At 42.9% G+C, this 17,159-nt stretch overlaps 2 protein-coding genes across 3 annotated transcripts; one reads left to right on the forward strand and one right to left on the reverse strand.

The window, feature by feature from the left end:
• Positions 1-1,769: 1,769 nt before the first annotated feature.
• On the reverse strand, positions 1,770-8,723 carry LOC4346238 (MYB-like transcription factor ODO1). 2 transcript variants are annotated; one of them, XM_015795228.3, is made up of 4 exons: positions 8,529-8,723; positions 6,175-6,262; positions 4,414-4,715; positions 1,770-2,777 (listed from the first exon to the last, which is right to left on the reverse strand). In XM_015795228.3, the coding sequence occupies exons 3-4, from the start codon at positions 4,674-4,676 to the stop codon at positions 2,252-2,254; spliced, it is 789 nt and encodes a 262-aa protein (XP_015650714.1). In that variant the 5' UTR covers positions 4,677-4,715; positions 6,175-6,262; positions 8,529-8,723; the 3' UTR covers positions 1,770-2,251. The 2 variants fall into 2 exon arrangements, with proteins under 2 accessions (XP_015650714.1, XP_015650715.1); XM_015795229.3 differs by having other exon boundaries at positions 8,395-8,723.
• Positions 8,724-12,778: 4,055 nt separating this feature from the next.
• LOC4346239 (uncharacterized) lies at positions 12,779-16,553 on the forward strand. The gene is made up of 6 exons (XM_015795101.3): positions 12,779-13,155; positions 14,682-14,881; positions 15,295-15,435; positions 15,520-15,600; positions 16,143-16,267; positions 16,342-16,553. The coding sequence occupies exons 1-6, from the start codon at positions 12,933-12,935 to the stop codon at positions 16,388-16,390; spliced, it is 819 nt and encodes a 272-aa protein (XP_015650587.1). The 5' UTR covers positions 12,779-12,932; the 3' UTR covers positions 16,391-16,553.
• Positions 16,554-17,159: the final 606 nt, after the last annotated feature.

Consider the following 17,159-nt stretch of genomic DNA (forward strand, 5'->3'; position numbering starts at 1 on the left):
ATTTGAGTTGCGGTTCCCACCAACATGTGAGGAAGACACTGATCACTGTGTTAGTCACTTCAGCTCTCTCTCTGTCTGTACCACAAAGTGGAGCCGGGTGGATTAGGCAGATAAGCACAGATACAGGACAGCAAATCAGCTGTGTTAAATTCAGCCCATTTTGCTACAGAAAAACGGCCCAAAAAAATAAGTTGACCCTTTAAGGCCCATATGGCCGTACACAGCTCATCCAGATTCCAGAACACTGATCCCTCCGGCCTTTGCAGCCCATAAAAGCCCATTATTCTCTCTCTCCAGTCTGCAACACTAAATGTTTCTACACTAACTTGACAGTCTTGAATGACTACCACTTTTCATATAGGTCACACTCCCTAATAGCAATAGGGAGTACTCCCTTCACTAAGTTGTTTAGACTTTTTATTAGTTAAACTTATTTAATTTTGATCAACTTTACGTAGAAATATAGTACCATTTCTAACACAAAACAAACATATTATCAAAATATATTCAATGATAGATTTAATAAAACTAAGTTGGTGTTTTAGATACTGCTATTTTTTTCTATAAATTTGATCAAACTTAAAAGAATCTAAATAAAAAAAAGTCAAAACAACTTTTAATATAAAACGGAGGGAGTAGTATAAATTTGATCAAACTTAAAAGAATCTAAATAAAAAAAGTTAAAACAACTTATAATATAAAACGGAAGGAGCTGTAGAAATTAAGCAAGTAATCGACATTGGGAGGTACCAGGATAGCAACCTGCCTCCTGTTTCAGTCATATCAAATACAGTAATAATTTATAAAAGAAAAACATAGTCGTAAGTCGTATCATATCATTATGATACTTCATCATCATTACAGCTTTCTTAATCTGTGATAAACTAGGGCAGCTTGGATCTCCCTGCACCATTGATCAGTATGTGCAGTCATCACTCTTGATCAGAATCTGAAGTCATGCATACGAAATCTTCAGTGTTTAATTCCACCATTGATGAGGGATTAAACAAATGTGTGATAAAGATCACCCAACCTTCAAAACATTATCTAATTCCATTACGCATGCATGAATTTGTTTGTGAGGGCTAGCTTTCATCGCGTCGACTTTGTTGCAAGCTCAAGAAAATATCTGACAGTGATGGAGCCGTCAGGGTGGTAGAAAGAAAGCAAGTCAATTTGCAAAGCAGTTCTTTCTGACAGGTAGCCATCCTGCAACGAGTTATGAGTTCTAATCCTCTCATTGTTGCTCGTTACCTTAGTTACCTTATTAGCACAACCCAAATTTATTTTTTTAAACGGGGTTTGTGGGTTTTATTTCACTGTACTATATTCTTTAAGCATTGGCTTATAAATCACTAATAACACAGATATAAAGTTATTTTTTTTACCATGAATTATGTTTGTAACTTCGTTCCATTTTCTGCAGAAGATAAACGCAAATAAGATAGCGTAGAATTGATCATTTGTAAGTTTAGTATAGATATATTGCATCTTTCTATAACATCAGCAGTGCGAACAGCTGACGTTGTCCTAGCTTACTGACCCCCAATACATGATAAATCTTTGTCAGGAAGACGGAGAAAACAGTGCATCGTTCCAACTCTGAATGTACAAAATCCGAGTTGGTCAGTTTCAATAAAACTGATCTACCGTGCAATTGTCGTTATCGCTTACCAAATCCATGTTAACTTTATTAAGCAATTTGCTCTTGTAGTAGCATCAACATAATCCATTAAAATGCATTAAGTATAACAGAACCCCCCAAAAAGTATCAAGCAAACAACGTTTATTCATATACATGTATGGTGGTGAATGGCTAGTAGTTCTTGTGAGCTACTGCTACTAACCGGTGGAGAGATTCTCCATAGGAAAATGCCTTATCAAGAGAAAAAAAAAAGTAGTTTACACTGCCATCTATTTGGATATCAGAGTGCCACGTCACCTGGAGAATGGAGATGACCTCTCATATTTCTGAACAGAAGCATGTATACATGCAAACGTGTCTATAAGGGTTTCTAGTTCTACAACCTTTCATCTATGAGAAATATAGGTTCTATAAACACAAAGCCCTTGGTTTTAAGGGTGGAACATCACTATTCTATGTTCTGAATATATCTTGTGCTTGTGTCTGTCAAGGCACCTGGGAGAACTGGTCTTGTTATCATCCACAGCTTGGGACACAGTGCACCTTGCTCTCTTTTCACAATCTTCTGCACCTACCAGCCATGCACAATTTGTATGCCCCTTCAGTCTAAAAGTTCAATCCATCTGAATTCTGAACCCTTGCACCATCAATCAAGCTCGAATCGTCCATGCTGAAGTCTTGGTAGTCAAGCAGCCAGTCTGTTGTGCTTCCATCCCATGCTGACTGCTTAACGATGCCACTGAAGTCATCTTCATTGCTGCTAGTAAAATTTAGCCATGGCTCGTCAGCTGGAAGCTCTGCCTCCAACAGCCAGTTCACCAATGGGTCCAGGCCATGACTGCTGGTGTTCCTGCTTGACTGCTCCATCGAGTCTGTGGGCACTGACATGTCCCTGCTGCAGCCTCCCTCGGGATCGAACGGATATGCCATACCATTTGACTTGGCTGATTCGGTTGTGGCAGTGGACAGCGTGGAGGTTCTTGTTTGGCTAACCACCTTGGTGTTGGGCAGAGGCTGATGTGTGGCTGGGTCGATGCCCATCTTGATGAGCTTCTTCTTGATGTGCGTGTTCCAATGGTTCTTGATCTCGTTGTCTGTTCTCCCTGGTAATTTGGCGGCGATCTTGGACCATCTGTGTACGGATACAAGGTATCAAGAATCAAGAGTAATGAAAATGGTAATGTTATTCCAGTAAAAAAATATGGTAATGTTATCTTCTTTGTGCAAGGAACCGAAAGGGTGAAAAAGACAAGCCATTCGACCAATTTCAAGTATTTTCCCAGTTTGCTAATGATAGCAGTGTATTCGATATCATGTTTCAACATTTTTTGCACTAAGCTAGGTTGATTACGACATGATTGGTGCTATCACTTTTACTTTGTAGCCTTTGAATTGTTCTATTTCTTTCTCTCTCTGGTTCATCTACATAACATATGGAGGTTACATCAACATAACATTTGTCGGTTTAGAGGGCAATAACAAAAACAAGCATTACTATTCCATTATTCTTTTGAGTCACATTAGCATCATTGTAATGACCAAAGGCACGGAACAATAAATCAACAACAGAGGTTACAGAGAAGAAGATAATAAAAGGAACAAGAATCACTCATTCAGGACCTAGTGAAATAATGACATGCAAAACCCACGGGTTAATTAACTGTCAAAAATGTCGAACGCTGATACAGTTGCACTTAGACAGCTAACAGTAAGTTTTTAGAAGATATGAGGTCCTATTATCAGCAATTTCCTTTCCAGATAGATTATTCTAAGCAGTTCCAACAAAAATGTTAACCAAGGGTAGCTTACTCTCAGTATATAAGGACTTGTTTCATTCTAAACAAAGTACTAATAGTTTTTAGATAAGCTTGTAGTGATTAATAGTCATGGAGGCAGACTGGAGGTTTGAGATTTGACAAGGATACCGTGTGCATATGACTTTGACGCTCTTGGTTAAATTCAGCTGGTTGAGTATTGGGCACATATAGTCATTTGCTAATTAGTTGTATACAAAAATAATCTCAATTATTTTGTTGGGACGCCAATACTGATATTAGATAGCAATCTGTCATACTATCTATGCTCCTTTACTTTCAGCTTTAGAAATTGATATGATCTGTAGCACACACCTTCGACCATCATTTTTTCTCAATCAAGATTTCAAGTATAATTATACGAAGAAGTTACATGAAAAATTAAAAATCTAGTAATCTCATTTTGAAATAACAAATCCAAACAGTTTGATGCATATTAGTGGTCAAAGCTTTATGAGTTTGATCCATAAAAGAAACAGAGGGAGTGATGTATCACTATGCATCTTGTAATAATTAATAAATGCATGCATGCATACATCATGTTTTTTGTTCATATACATAGTAAACATACTACAAGTTAAGTGCTCATACGATCTTTAGAAACACAAATGCACTGCTTCTAAAGCATACCAAGAGATTGATATGTAACTACACACTGCTACATACACGATGCACACACTAACTGCATGCAATTTGGTTTTTGAGAAGCATTGTGGCACCACTGCTCATTACCATGAAGTTTTGCTTTACCTATATTCCGTTTTTCCTGGATGCTTCTAAACTTAATCAAAAGGAATTCACTCATGGGTTCATGCCCAGGAATGCATGCAGATAGCATTTTCTAGCATAGCAGGAGGCAGATGGATCAACATATGAGATGCCCTATATGCAAGCTTATAAGCGTGCTACAATATATCATATCATATCATGAGATATCCATGCAAGTAGGCGTACCTGTTACCAAGCTTGGCATGGAGGTCCACAACAAGCTGCTCCTCGTCTGCGGTGAGGAGGCCACGCTTGAGGTCAGGGCGGAGATAGTTGGTCCACCGCAACCGGCAGCTCTTGCCACAGCGCAGCAGCCCTGCCAACTTAGGCACTGCTCGCCAGCAGCAGCGGCCATGTGTCAGGATGAAACTGATGAGCTTCTTGTCCTCCTCTGCCGTCCATGGCCCCCTCTTCACCTTCTTCTTGTCACAGCACGGCTGCCTCCCCATTTGCTAGTTACTGCAGACTTGCACCAGATAGATGGAATCCTGTATAAAATGAACACTTATAAATTTCTAGTGCTTGCACATGTCCAGTGAGCTGCAAAACTCCTGTGCACAAGCGTCAGATGAAAGGGTGGTGACAGCTCTGTTGCAACTGCAATTGGTGTCTGTGCTTGCATATTTATAGGTCAGCTCCTCACTTCCTCAGTTTCTCGAAAAAAATGTGTCTTTCATGAATTTTGTGTGGTGGTGATGATGATTTGGCTTAATTTAGTGTGCTTAGAAAGCAAGGCCTCAATCCGTGCTACAGTAGACTTGCACCCAAAAATCCACATATATGCATTGCTGCAACGTGGTGCATCTACAGTTTAGTTGTTGATCGAATTTACAAATTAAGTATAAAAAATATGTACTATTTTATTAGCACAGCAGCAATTTGGTCGCACATGATGCTACAGGAAACTCAGATGTGATTTTCTCTGGAATGAAGTTGCATTTTAACTAGTATTTTTAAAGCTTTTGCTGCTTTCATTTCCCACAAGGCTACACATTTATGCTGCCTTTGCTACCCACCTATGTAGCCATTTCGTCATCAGCTGTGAACTATAGCTAACTGCTAACCAAAGTACCAAACCATTTGAGGAGCCCCCCTAACTTCATGTGATTGCTGTGAGCTGTAACTCATCGTATGGACCAGAATAATGACTTTGAGCACATGGTGGTGTATATTTTGCTACAGTAATATGTAGAAAAATAATCACGATCAGTGACTCCAGTGGTGAAAATTGTCATACAAGATACAGGCAATTTAGGATGTCATAGCACTGAATTTCATGACATCAGCTTTCAGTAGGCAAGAACTCAACCAAGTGATTTCTTCTGGCATACATGTACAGGTGCAAATTGTTTTTCTAGGGCTTGTTCGGTTAATACCGAAGAGGAAGGGATTGGAGGGGATTAATTCCACACCTCAATAGGTGTGGAACAAATCCCCTCTAATTCCCCTTCAATCCCCTTCTAAGAGGGATTAACTGAGCAAAGCCTTAAGGAACCAATGCTAAGTCTGTTGGGGAAAAAAATTACAAGTATACCTGGGGCTGGGACATACTTTGTCAATAGCAACACTGAAGATGGAAAGAGTCACAAACATAAAAATATCAACCATGTCATATATCAGCTTCCTCGAATATGCAATTACTCATTTACTTTACGATCAACCAGAAAAGGCTAGCCTCCAATAGCTCTGCCGATATCTAGGCATTAAAGCATATCAGGAAAAACAGTAACTAATTGATTTGAGTTGAGAAAACAGTGCCCACCATCAGTAACTTTCAAGTACCCTGTTCCATCAAACAACTGATTCAATGTGCAAGATAACTGATTATTTTGTAGCAGGATACAAAATGGAAAACTAGTGAACTATGAACTGTATGATCTAGGCATCTAACCACACTCTTCAGATCCTACTCACCACAGGAACGGGAAAAGAAATGGATAATTGTACCTTCACCCAGAAATGACAGCAAGGGATAGCTTATTATCTGTGGGCACACAACAGAATCTGCCGACATGAAGAAGAAAATGACCTTGTGCTGTAACAAGATAACAATGTCAGCTTGGTGATACATACTTTGGAGTATTGATGTAAGAAGGGGACATTCAATCAATCAATCAGCAAGCTTGTAACCAAGCTATCTATTAGTAGATGTAAGATTTACATGTGTACTTAGAATGTTGAAACCAAGCTCATTGTGTATTTTCTGGAAGTCATACTCCAGATTTCAAGAAGTGATATATAAAACTACAAAAAGTGAGAACAAACTCTTGAGAAAACATATGCTTAGGAAACAAACACTCTGTAAGGAATGCATCTGTTGTATATTTACACCCAGTGCCGTTGCATGTTTCTGAGATGAAACAGTAAATAAACGTAGCTTTTAGAAGAAGGAAACTCCCATCATCATGGGAGTAATTTTCTTTCTAGTCGGTTGGTCTATTCCATCCTGCCTTCCACTATCTGTAGTCTGTACTAGTTAGAATCAATGGACTGCATTTCTAGATGAGAAGATTTAGCTGACATCATCCAGTTGGTATTATCATGCAAAATTGGTCCTGAAAAAAACTAAACAGGAGGGATTATCTGGGAATAGTAACTTCAACATTTTTCTCTTGTTTTTCCCCCTCTTATGTGAGAGGGGTAGTTGATTATTCAGTGCCCAACTTCAAGCAAGCTTGTACAGTAGGACTTAGTGGGAGGTCTGTGTGTCCTTTCAGTATAACTTCTGGCTGCTTCCCTGAAGCTCTGACTATACCTTGACAGGATAGGAAGATATTACTAAAAGAACAAGTGACATTATCTATATATGAGGTCATTTAATAATAAAAACCCTTCAAAATTACATGTGCATGTAAGTGAGACTACCAATATTTAGGCTCCTCAGTCCTCACCAACCCATCTGAGTTACAGCTTTCAAGTAAAAGACCTGACACTTTCAAGTCCGTACCATGATTCTCCAATGGTTGAGCTAGTCAATGTTATAGATAAGATCACATAGAAGTAACCACTGAGCTACCATCTCGTGTTTGTGCAGTAACCACTAACCAACAGGCTCATGATTCCATTAAAATGCAAGGTTTTAGACAGATTACATGGATTTGGTATACATTCGATGGATATGGTTAGTTGATTACTGCTCATGTAACGGAGGTGGCTAGCTTTTAAAATGCATGAAAAAGAGAATGGGTCTAGTATTTCCATCACTACATCAGCTAAATGCACTGAATAACAACCTGGATTACCAACCTTCCAGCTAAGAAAACGCGTAATCGATGCCGCTTAACATTAAAGGTACTCTTGATTAGAGGGTAATTTATATATTTAGGTTTTGAATATTGATCTTCATGGCCACTTTGCGTTTTGAACTAAGGTACCCTCAGTAAGGTATCCCTCTTGCTTTATTTAGCAATTAGCACAATGACTTTCTGAAAAGGTTGAAAGAAATGACTGGGCTTAAAGGAAAATGTTGTGCCTGCCTCTTCAGACAAAAATATAATTAAAAAATGCTAGGAAGTGTAGCTTGTCTACCTACAAAATCATCCAAGATTGATCACTCTATCTGACAGATAATGAGAGCATGGAATTAGTTCTAGCAGGCTGTACCAACGGCATATGCATGACAAATTGGCAATGCTAATAGTAAGCTAACAATTAGAACTGGAATGCTCCTCTTGTTCATTCATTGGCATCGTTCCCGAATACGACCCAACGCAGCATGGAGATCTTGTGTGCATTCCTCGATTCAGTCTCAAGCTATATTGTTGCCGATGCTGAATTACATGAGCACACGGAAGTATTGGTCTTCCAAGATATCATCATAAGACAAAAGTACCAGAAGAAGGGACTAGACTGTACAAAACCTACACCCTCATGGGTCCTTGCTGCAACCAAACTCTACGACTTCGCGTATCTGCTCATGTCATTGCAGAGGACTACTACTGAAGGTTGCAAGGTGTTTCACATATTGTCATTCACATATAACAACACTTCACTAAAAACTAGTGTGAGAGGAGACACATGCCTCTAAATTTGGCCTACATCAAAGTTGTTCTTCCACCCCCAAAATCAACATGCATCGATCGGTTCATCTCATGGGGGGACAAGACAAGGGCGACGCATTCAGATATTGCGACCATGTGTGTCAGTAAGACAAGCAAGTATACCCACCAAGATCGCGGCAAGATCGGAAAGCTAGGGCACGGATCGCAGCGAGGAGATGTGTACAGGAGACTAGAAAGCGAAGCGAGCAAAAGTGCAGTGGAATCTTTGGTTGGTAATGGACGGAACGGGCGCACACTGACCGAGCGGAGGCGCGGACTTCGCCGAGGTGGCGGTGACGGCGACCTCGCACCCTTTCCCTTCCCCCACCACCGGAGGAGGAAGGGGAGGGCGCCGTCGGAGGGGAGGGCGTACGGCCCGCGCTTGGAAGGGGACGCCATTGACGAGGGCGCAACACAACAGTGCGTTGGATGGCGATGGCTGGAGGGCGAACTCCTGTCTTTTTCAGAAAGTTCAGATTGTTTTTTGTAGAAAACAATAAGGATTTGTTTGGAATGAACTCCCTCCATCCTTTTTTATATGTAACGTTGGTTAATTTAAAAATAAATATAAAAGCGTCAAATATGAAAATACAGAGGGAATATGAATTTCGTAGTCAATTCCACCTTAAATCCCTTCGAAATTCCTATGTTTTTTTTAAGAGGCCTAAACTCTTTTAAAGGTACACATTTTTTTATTCAATTGTTATGGACTGACCGGGTAAATAAAAAAATGAATTCTTGGAATTTTTCCTATGTTGACTTCGTTATATATGAAAGAGATGCATCCGAATGAAAAATAAAAATTGTTCATGTAGCAAAAGTAAAAAAAAAGAGCAAAATAAGGGTGGTGATTTGTTTTAAAGCGGAAAAGATATACTTTGACACCCTCGACTATGGTATCAACTATGGTATGAGTAATTCATATTCGAACACACAAATACCGGATATATTGATTTCTCCAACTATTAAAACGAGCATAAACGGTGACCCTGATTGATTTGGAAAACAGTTTTGGCTGACGTAGCATCTACGTGGCGGTGTTGATCTACTATCTGTCCCATGTGGTGTTTATGTGGCATTAGAATAAAAACAAAAACAAGAAAAATATGTGAGACCCATATATCATTCACCCAAAAAAAAAGATGGGACCCATTGACATAAGATGCACATGTCATCATTTGTCTGATTGTCTCCTTTCCTTTTTCCTCTTTCCTCACTCCCCATCTTTTTCCTCTTTCCTTTTCCCCCTTGCTACTGTTCGAAGCTCGTCCAACTCCCTTGTCAGCATCTTGTTCTCCTTCCTTGTCTGCTCCACCGTCATCATTGTATCCTCCTTTTGCGCCTCGGTAGCGCTCGTCACCGCCGTCGATGTTGGCGATGGCCACTTCTCGACCATTACCTCGCCAAGAACTAAGAATGACAGCCTCTGCATCGCCAGCGCAGACGCGCCCTTCTCCCTGCCGGTGGTCATCTCAACAGGTATTGTCAACACTTACCGGACGCGCACCACTACCGTATCGCCTCACACCGGGATGGCGCTCCTCATCGTCACCTCCGAATCCGATGTAGCAACCGCGGTGGGGGTCGACATCATCGGCGCCAAGCCACCTCAGTTAGCGGGAGAGTCAAACCGCTTGTGCACGACAAAGTCACCCAACAATGGCTTGAGGATGAGCGAGAAGGACATGGTATCGGCGGTTTTAACCTCGATAATCACAGTGATGGCTAAGGTAGCGGTGCCGAAGATAAAGAGGACGAGAAGGGACAACCGCCAGGGCTAGAGCTACGTGGGACGAAGACTAAATCAACACCACCCCATCAGCCAATACTGCTTCCCAAATCACCAAGGGGCACCAGTTTTGATAGTTGATATAGTTGGTTTTGTGTTGGAGGGCATGAATTATACTCGGGCCATCGTTGAGGGAGTCAAAGTATACTGTTTTCCTTTTAAAGCTCATCCATCAATCCCCTTAGCCAGCCCATGCACAACAGGTCATTCACCAGCCCAACACACCGTACCGAATGGGATTCGGCGCTACCGTGCGGGCCGTAGCAGATGGGCCGGAACGGGATTCACGTCAGGCCCGTACTATATGGGCTGTAACTCACGTGCGGGCCGTATCGCGTCAGATAACGTGGGTGGGGCCACAGTGGGGAACCGAGGCCCAGTTGCACGGCCTGCGTAGGGACCACGCACCCCCTCGCTGCACATAAAAACTGGGGCCCACAGCCCCGCACGTCTTGCCCAGCGACGACGCCCAGTGTGGACCGCTCGATCTCATCTGAACGGCCCAGATCGAAACGGGTCATATATTTTGCGGCGGGGGCCGCCGGCGACGTACGGCGAGCCATCCCGGCGGCGTGCAGGCGTGATTCTCGCTGCCGGAATTTCGTTTTTTTTTTTCTCTCCTCTCGCTGGAACCCATTACCCAAGGTCAAGAGGCCCCGGGCGATACGTTGTTTCTCACACAAGTCGTCGTCGTGGCCTGCGCGGTCACGCACCGTTCTCCACTCCACGAGGCGCATTAATAAACGATACGTGCCGGGCCGGTCAAATACCGGAGACCTTGATTAGGCAATACAGTAGAGATTATTAGAGAATCAGCAGATCAGATGGCTTGCCCCGGCCTACCACACATCTAAACGCTCGTCAGTTCGTCAACTTGTACCTATCTACACGAACACTAGCGAGTTGGTTGTTCTGGTCAGCTAATGGATTTTGTAACCCCAAAACCACACCATGACTCTATGACCAAAGCATAAAAACATTTTTTTTCTGGCTAAAGTTTTATTAGTATTGACGGAGCTTGGGGCTCCTCACCGGGAGACCGCGCAGGCCTCCCTTTGCCGGTTCGGCCGGGGGCTCTGGGTGAGGTTCTAAGCTCCTAGCCTGTGGAAAGTTCGCGAGAGTGGAAACACACAAGACACGAGCGATGTATACAGGTTCGGGCCGCTGAGAAGCGTAATACCCTACTCCTGTGTTTTGGTGGATCTGTGTATGAAGAAGCTACAAAAGAGCTGGAGAACCAGAGAGCTCTTACTCTCTCCCTCTCTGATCGTTCTGGATCCGAAAATTTCCCCTTCTAAGTGGGCAAGGTCCTCCTTTTATACCTCAAGGGGATACCACATGCACCATCTCTATCTTTTTTGTGGGGACTTATCCTATCTTTTCATAAACAGACGGAGACTTGTATGGTTGCCGTCCGAATGACCTTCTGATGGGACGGCCCATACCTACCTCCACTTCCGCCGGAAGCAGGCGCGACGTGGGAACATGGCTGTCTGCTGACGACATGACCAGTGTCAGACCGGTCACAAATCGGTCATTCTTGTCCACCACGCGTCAGTTTATCAATCTGCATGTTCGCCCCTCTTCATACAATGTCTTGTTTGTAATGGTTAGGATGAAGCCTGGTATATATCTGACCGGGACCAACGTGCCATCTCCAGGAGCTAACACGCCGGCTCCGGCTAGGGACGAGTGCTTGGAGGCTCTCATCCTGACGGGATGGGGCGAGGCGTGCGTCAGACCGCCTGTCGCCACCTAACCCACGATCTGATCGGTCTGTGACTGGTCACTGACCGGATAAACGAGCGCGCTGCACTGCGTTACATGCGGCGTGACGCGCTCGTCCAAACCGCAATAAATGTGGTTAGGTGAGCCCCGCTATGCTCACCTACCCCATATACGCGGCGCAAAAACCACAAGGGGTCGGGGCGCCTCGGCCCTCGGGGCCGAGACGGGAGCGGTCCGACCCCTCGGGGAGACAAAGAGAAGGGCGGCCGTATCACCCTCGGGCCCGACCCCCCCCCCCCCGAGGGTGTTAGGCCACGTGGGTGATCGTGTCTGCCTCAAGTCTCTAAGTCATGATACTCCCGGTCCCATGTCACCGACAAGTATAATCGTTGAACACGTATATAACAATATAAAAATTGGTGCAAGGACGCTTTAGGATAAAGTTAGGCTTTGTGTTGGTTGTAAGAGCGTTTTTTTGGCGATCTCTTCTGTGTTCCTTTGTTAGTCTAGCGGTGGTCGGTCACGCTTAGCGGCGGCTGGTACGGTGATAGGCTTCTCTGGTTCTCCCGGACCTGTGTGTTGGTGCTGTCGGTATGTGGGTGGTGGTATTTTTTTTATCCTGGTTACGACCTTATATGGTTGTAATCTTATAATTTTTTCATGCTCTATCAAAATTTTTTCATGCTCTATCAACAGAACATCGCACCGTATCATGCGAGTGGTTAAAAAAAATCTCTTCCATATCACATACCTTGTCAAAAACTAAATGAAAAAAAAAGAAACAATCAGAGACCCTTAGCAAGTTGGCATATACTACAGTACAGTATAAAAATAGTATAAACCACTAAACCTCACTTTGATTATCGTAATCTACCGTGATCCGAGCTGAAACGGAAGGAAATCCACAGCGTTAGCCACGCGGGCAGACTGGTGCACCAACCCAACCCGACCCGATACGGCCTTAACTGCTCTTCACCTCCTCCGTCTCCTCCCCAACTAGAACCCCCACGCACTCACGCGCACTGCACGCCGCAACACAACGCGCTCGCCTCGCCTCGCCCCGATCGGTGGTGGTGCTCGCCGTCGCCGGGCGGCGCTAGGGTGGCCGGAGAGGCTCCGGAGAGTAGGAGGAGGAGGAGGAGCCGGAGATGAGGGGGTCGAGGAGGCCGGTGGCCGTGGTGCTGAGCTGGGTGCGGAGGCAGCCGCCCAAGGTCAAGGCGTTCCTCGCCGTGGTCGCCGGGATGGCCGCGCTCGTCTTCATCCGCTTCATCGTCCACGACCACGACAACCTCTTCGTCGCCGCCGAGGCCGCCCACGCGCTCGGCCTCGGAGTCCTCATCTACAAGCTCACCAAGGAGAAGACCTGCGCCGGTAAAAATCCTCCCCCCTTCTTCCCTCCCGACGTCATCCCCTCGATCCACACAACTCCCTGGATTCCACCCCCTCCGGATCCCTATTTTTTAGAAATAATTTTGTGACTTGTTTTGCGTTTGTGTGTTGGATGTGTTTCCGCTCCGATAAGATTATTTATTACGCACCTTATTTACTGCTAATTTCCTCACTGTTCGCGTGGAGGTATTTAATTTTTTTTATATATTTTCGACTTGATTTGTTTACGGAGATGGGTAATTTGGGTTATATTTAGCGAGAGCCGAGAGAGGTTTGGAATTTACTGTTTTGTTTCCACACTTTAATACTGCCTGCAACTTGTGCTGACTTGTATATTGCTATGTTAGTGGTAAGTTTACACTATATGTTCACACTGAGGTTGGCATGGTGAGATTGTCATGTGGTGATATTGCTGGGTGATTCTAAACTCAAATTGAGGAAGCAGCTTTTTGCTTGTTCAATCCAATCACCTTGCTCGGTCGCAATTCTTACTGCATCTGTGTATGCAACTACAGGTTTTCTAGTAATGAGGTGGACATTCTATATGTAGATGTGTTGTAGGGTAGCACTAGCAGAGTTTGTTTTGAGCAGTACTGGTCTGTCAGGTAGCTGATTGAAGTGTTTGTTGGAGGGAGTATGTCATCTCCTGGTGGACGGCGCATAGATTATGGTGTTTAGATTGGTGGTGCTGCTTCAGTCCCTACTAGAACGCCTTTCTCTGTCATGGAACTTGTTGTTTTCCATCTCCTTTCGTGCTTTACTTTCTGAAAACATATTATGTCTGAGTGCTTGGTTGTGCAAATGAAGAATTTAGAAGGGGGTATAAAGATGGTGATTCTGACATTAAAATATTAGGCAATTAACTTACCAAGATATGGTCCATCTCATAATTCCATTGCTTTCCAAAAGCATAATTGCTTGGAATTTATGATTGCTCTGTGGCAACTTGGTTGTTCTTGCTTCTTGAGTGGAAAGAGAATAGCAAAATCCCAATTGGTCTATTGTATTCTAAGTTTTTAACCGAACTGGTTTTCACTACATCAGTACAGCTGTTTATCTGCATGCATTAGCAAGCTGTAAAATCACTTGTTTGAAAGTGGAAATTGTATGGTAATCAGGTAATTTTTTTAGATAGTGGATGCTGCATTCACTTCCCAGTTTTTATTGAGGATAGACCAATTATTTTATTTAATATGCATCAAAATGAATTAACTGCATGCAGTTTAAGGACTTCTGTAATGTTGGTGTTTTCGTTAATGAAAACGGAGGTGCCTCCCTTTCTCAAAAAATAAAATAAGATGAATTAACTGCTTGAATGACAGGGAGTAGACTGGTATAGAATCGCATGTTGAAAATTACAATTGCAAGATGAATTTCCTCTCACCCCTCATACCCCCTCCCCCAACTCTGGGACCTTTTTAATTGTCCCTTTTGTTACTCTCTTCATTTAATTCCTACATTTATGTAACTCATGCTCTAATTTGTTTAAACCTTCTAAATTACTGCAGGACTCTCACTCAAGTCTCAGGATTTAACAGCACTATTTCTGGCTGTTAGGCTGTACTGCAGTTTTGTTATGGAGTATGACATCCATACCATACTTGATACAGCTACACTAGCAGCTACTCTCTTTGTCATCTACATGATTCGGTTCAAACTGAGGTCAACTTATATGCTGGACAAGGACAATTTTGCATTGTACTACGTGGTAAGTGCAATATCAGCTTCTAGAGTCTAGACTAAAAAACTCTTCGAATCTATTAAACATAAAGTTTGTGGTGCCCTCTGTTTTGTGTAAACTTTCTGACTTCATTGTGTGAACTATAACTGTTGGAGCTGCTCAAAACACAAATTCTATAAATGTTCCCCTGCTTGATCTAGACTAAAGACATAGTTCAAGCACTTGAAATTTCCAGGTTCCCACCGCCAAGATCATAACCTGCTTGTATATTGCAGTTGCATGTGTTTACTAGTATTCATTACCAATGCAATGATCTGTACACCTATTCTGGGTGCTAACTATTTTTTGCCAGACATGCTTATGTACTTGTTTTGATCATTCATCTTGTTAGCCCCCTTCTTATTGCTAGACATGCTATCTTACTAGACGTTACATTCCAGGTGTTACCTTGTGCTGGCCTAGCTCTCCTGGTTCATCCTTCAACATCGCATAACATCATCAACAGGATCTCCTGGGCTTTCTGTGTTTATTTGGAAGCTGTTTCAGTGCTGCCACAGTTGCGTTTGATGCAAAACACAAAGGTAAATCTTAAAGATACATACATATGATCTTCAATGCACAGTCCAGTGGCTGAATTTCTTACTTTGTTTCTTTTTGGGGTGCAGATTGTGGAACCATTTACAGCTCATTATGTGTTTGCATTGGGTGTTGCAAGGTTTCTTAGCTGCGCACACTGGGTCCTTCAGGTTCTTTTCTCAGCCTCCTTCCTCCTTAAGTGTTGTTGTAGTTTTGAAATTTGGACCATAGAACCAATGCAAATGGTGTTCAGACCAGTTACAGTATGTAACATTAACATGGGAGGTTGAGAGCTGACACTCCAGACTCCTCAGATCGACCAAACAGGGGGGAAAAGCGAAATGTGCAGTTAGAAAAATAAACAACGCCTCTGATTGCTTGTTCTAGTTTATTACGCAGGAGTATCTAGACTCTCACTGCAATGCAGCTAGTAGATTTTCTGGAAGCAATGCGGAACTTAACATCTTTGAATTGATATGTATTTCCTGTTGTATCATCGTCATTCATGCTTATTCCTGATGCATCATATCATAGGGAATACACTGTTCTACTCCGTTGCATATTGGATGTAAATGTCTGCATTTTAAGCTGTATATATTCTTGAGAAATCTGTTACTTCTGATGCATGATTAGTAGTGATCTAATCTGTAAACAGAATAGGATTTTTTTTAGCAAGCCCATCTAAATCAATTTGCTGTGATCTAATCTGCAGGTTTTGGATACCCGTGGTCGCTTGTTGACTGCTCTGGGCTATGGTCTCTGGCCTTCGATGGTGCTTCTCTCTGAAATCGTTCAGACGTTCATCCTTGCTGATTTCTGCTACTACTATGTGAAGAGGTACATAAATCTACCTTTTACCGTCATCAAGGCAAAATTGTGAAGATTGGCTAACCAGTGATCTTTTGCTGCAGTGTTTTTGGTGGGCAACTTGTCCTTCGACTTCCGTCTGGAGTGGTGTAAAAATGCAGCAGGATGCAACATGTTATGGGCTTTGTGCACGTTTAGTACATCGTCGGATACCAGAGCCTTGTTTGCTTGATAATTTTTTTCAGTTACAAATTGCTCATGTGAAAAATGTACCTACCAGAGACCGTGATGAAATCTAGAGACTAGTTTTTAACTACTTAGCTTTTATCATACGATCAGTTGTCGCAGGCCCCAATAGATAGACCAAGATAGTTCCCCTAATTTGGATCTCGTTATTGATCACCTCCTGCTGTTGGTGTGCAAAGTTTGTTTATCTAGCAGAACTCTCTAGTCAGCATCTATGATGGGCCAGAAGCAAACCCACGTGACATCAGAGACCATACAAAAACTAGGAAACAGCAACTACTGTTGGCCCATTTGTGCTAGAGGCTGAATCAGTCAAGCAAATTGCAATTGCATACGAACATTGGGTGAAGCAGCAAGGCAGGCCATGGAAGACTTTGCACGTATAGTTTGTTCTCTACTGTACCTTTAACATTTCACTTGGAACACCTCAAGAAAAAGCATCTATGGCACACGCCGCATCCGTGCAAGAAAGAAGAAACGAGGTTGGCCGCCGCCGCAGCAGCATGCCTTGCTTGCCGTGATCATGCCGCCTGCTTCTCTCTTCGCCCACCGGCTAAGCAACATAGAATTCCTATTCAACAACTTCTATTGCGTTCCGTTCCGTGAGCTATTTCCCCAAATCAAGAATATCCTTTGCCTTTCGTTTTTCTTTTTCCGTATGAAAAAGTTATGCTCC

Source organism: Oryza sativa, chromosome 8 (assembly GCF_034140825.1).
Source record: "Oryza sativa Japonica Group chromosome 8, ASM3414082v1".
NCBI lineage: Eukaryota > Viridiplantae > Streptophyta > Magnoliopsida > Poales > Poaceae > Oryza > Oryza sativa.

What these genes read in the sequence shown, in the direction of transcription:
- LOC4346239 (XM_015795101.3), top strand. Translation starts at nt 12,933, where the DNA reads ATGAGGGGGTCGAGGAGGCCGGTGGCCGTGGTGCTGAGCTGGGTGCGG. An exon ending in ATTTTGCATTGTACTACGTG is followed by an intron (nt 14,882 to 15,294) that starts GTAAGTGCAATA and finishes GTTACATTCCAG; the next exon opens with GTGTTACCTTGTGCTGGCCT. An exon ending in TGCTACTACTATGTGAAGAG is followed by an intron (nt 16,268 to 16,341) that starts GTACATAAATCT and finishes CTTTTGCTGCAG; the next exon opens with TGTTTTTGGTGGGCAACTTG.
- LOC4346238 (XM_015795228.3), bottom strand. Translation starts at nt 4,676, where the DNA reads ATGGGGAGGCAGCCGTGCTGTGACAAGAAGAAGGTGAAGAGGGGGCCA. An exon ending in CATGCCAAGCTTGGTAACAG is followed by an intron (nt 2,778 to 4,413) that starts GTACGCCTACTT and finishes ATCCGTACACAG; the next exon opens with ATGGTCCAAGATCGCCGCCA.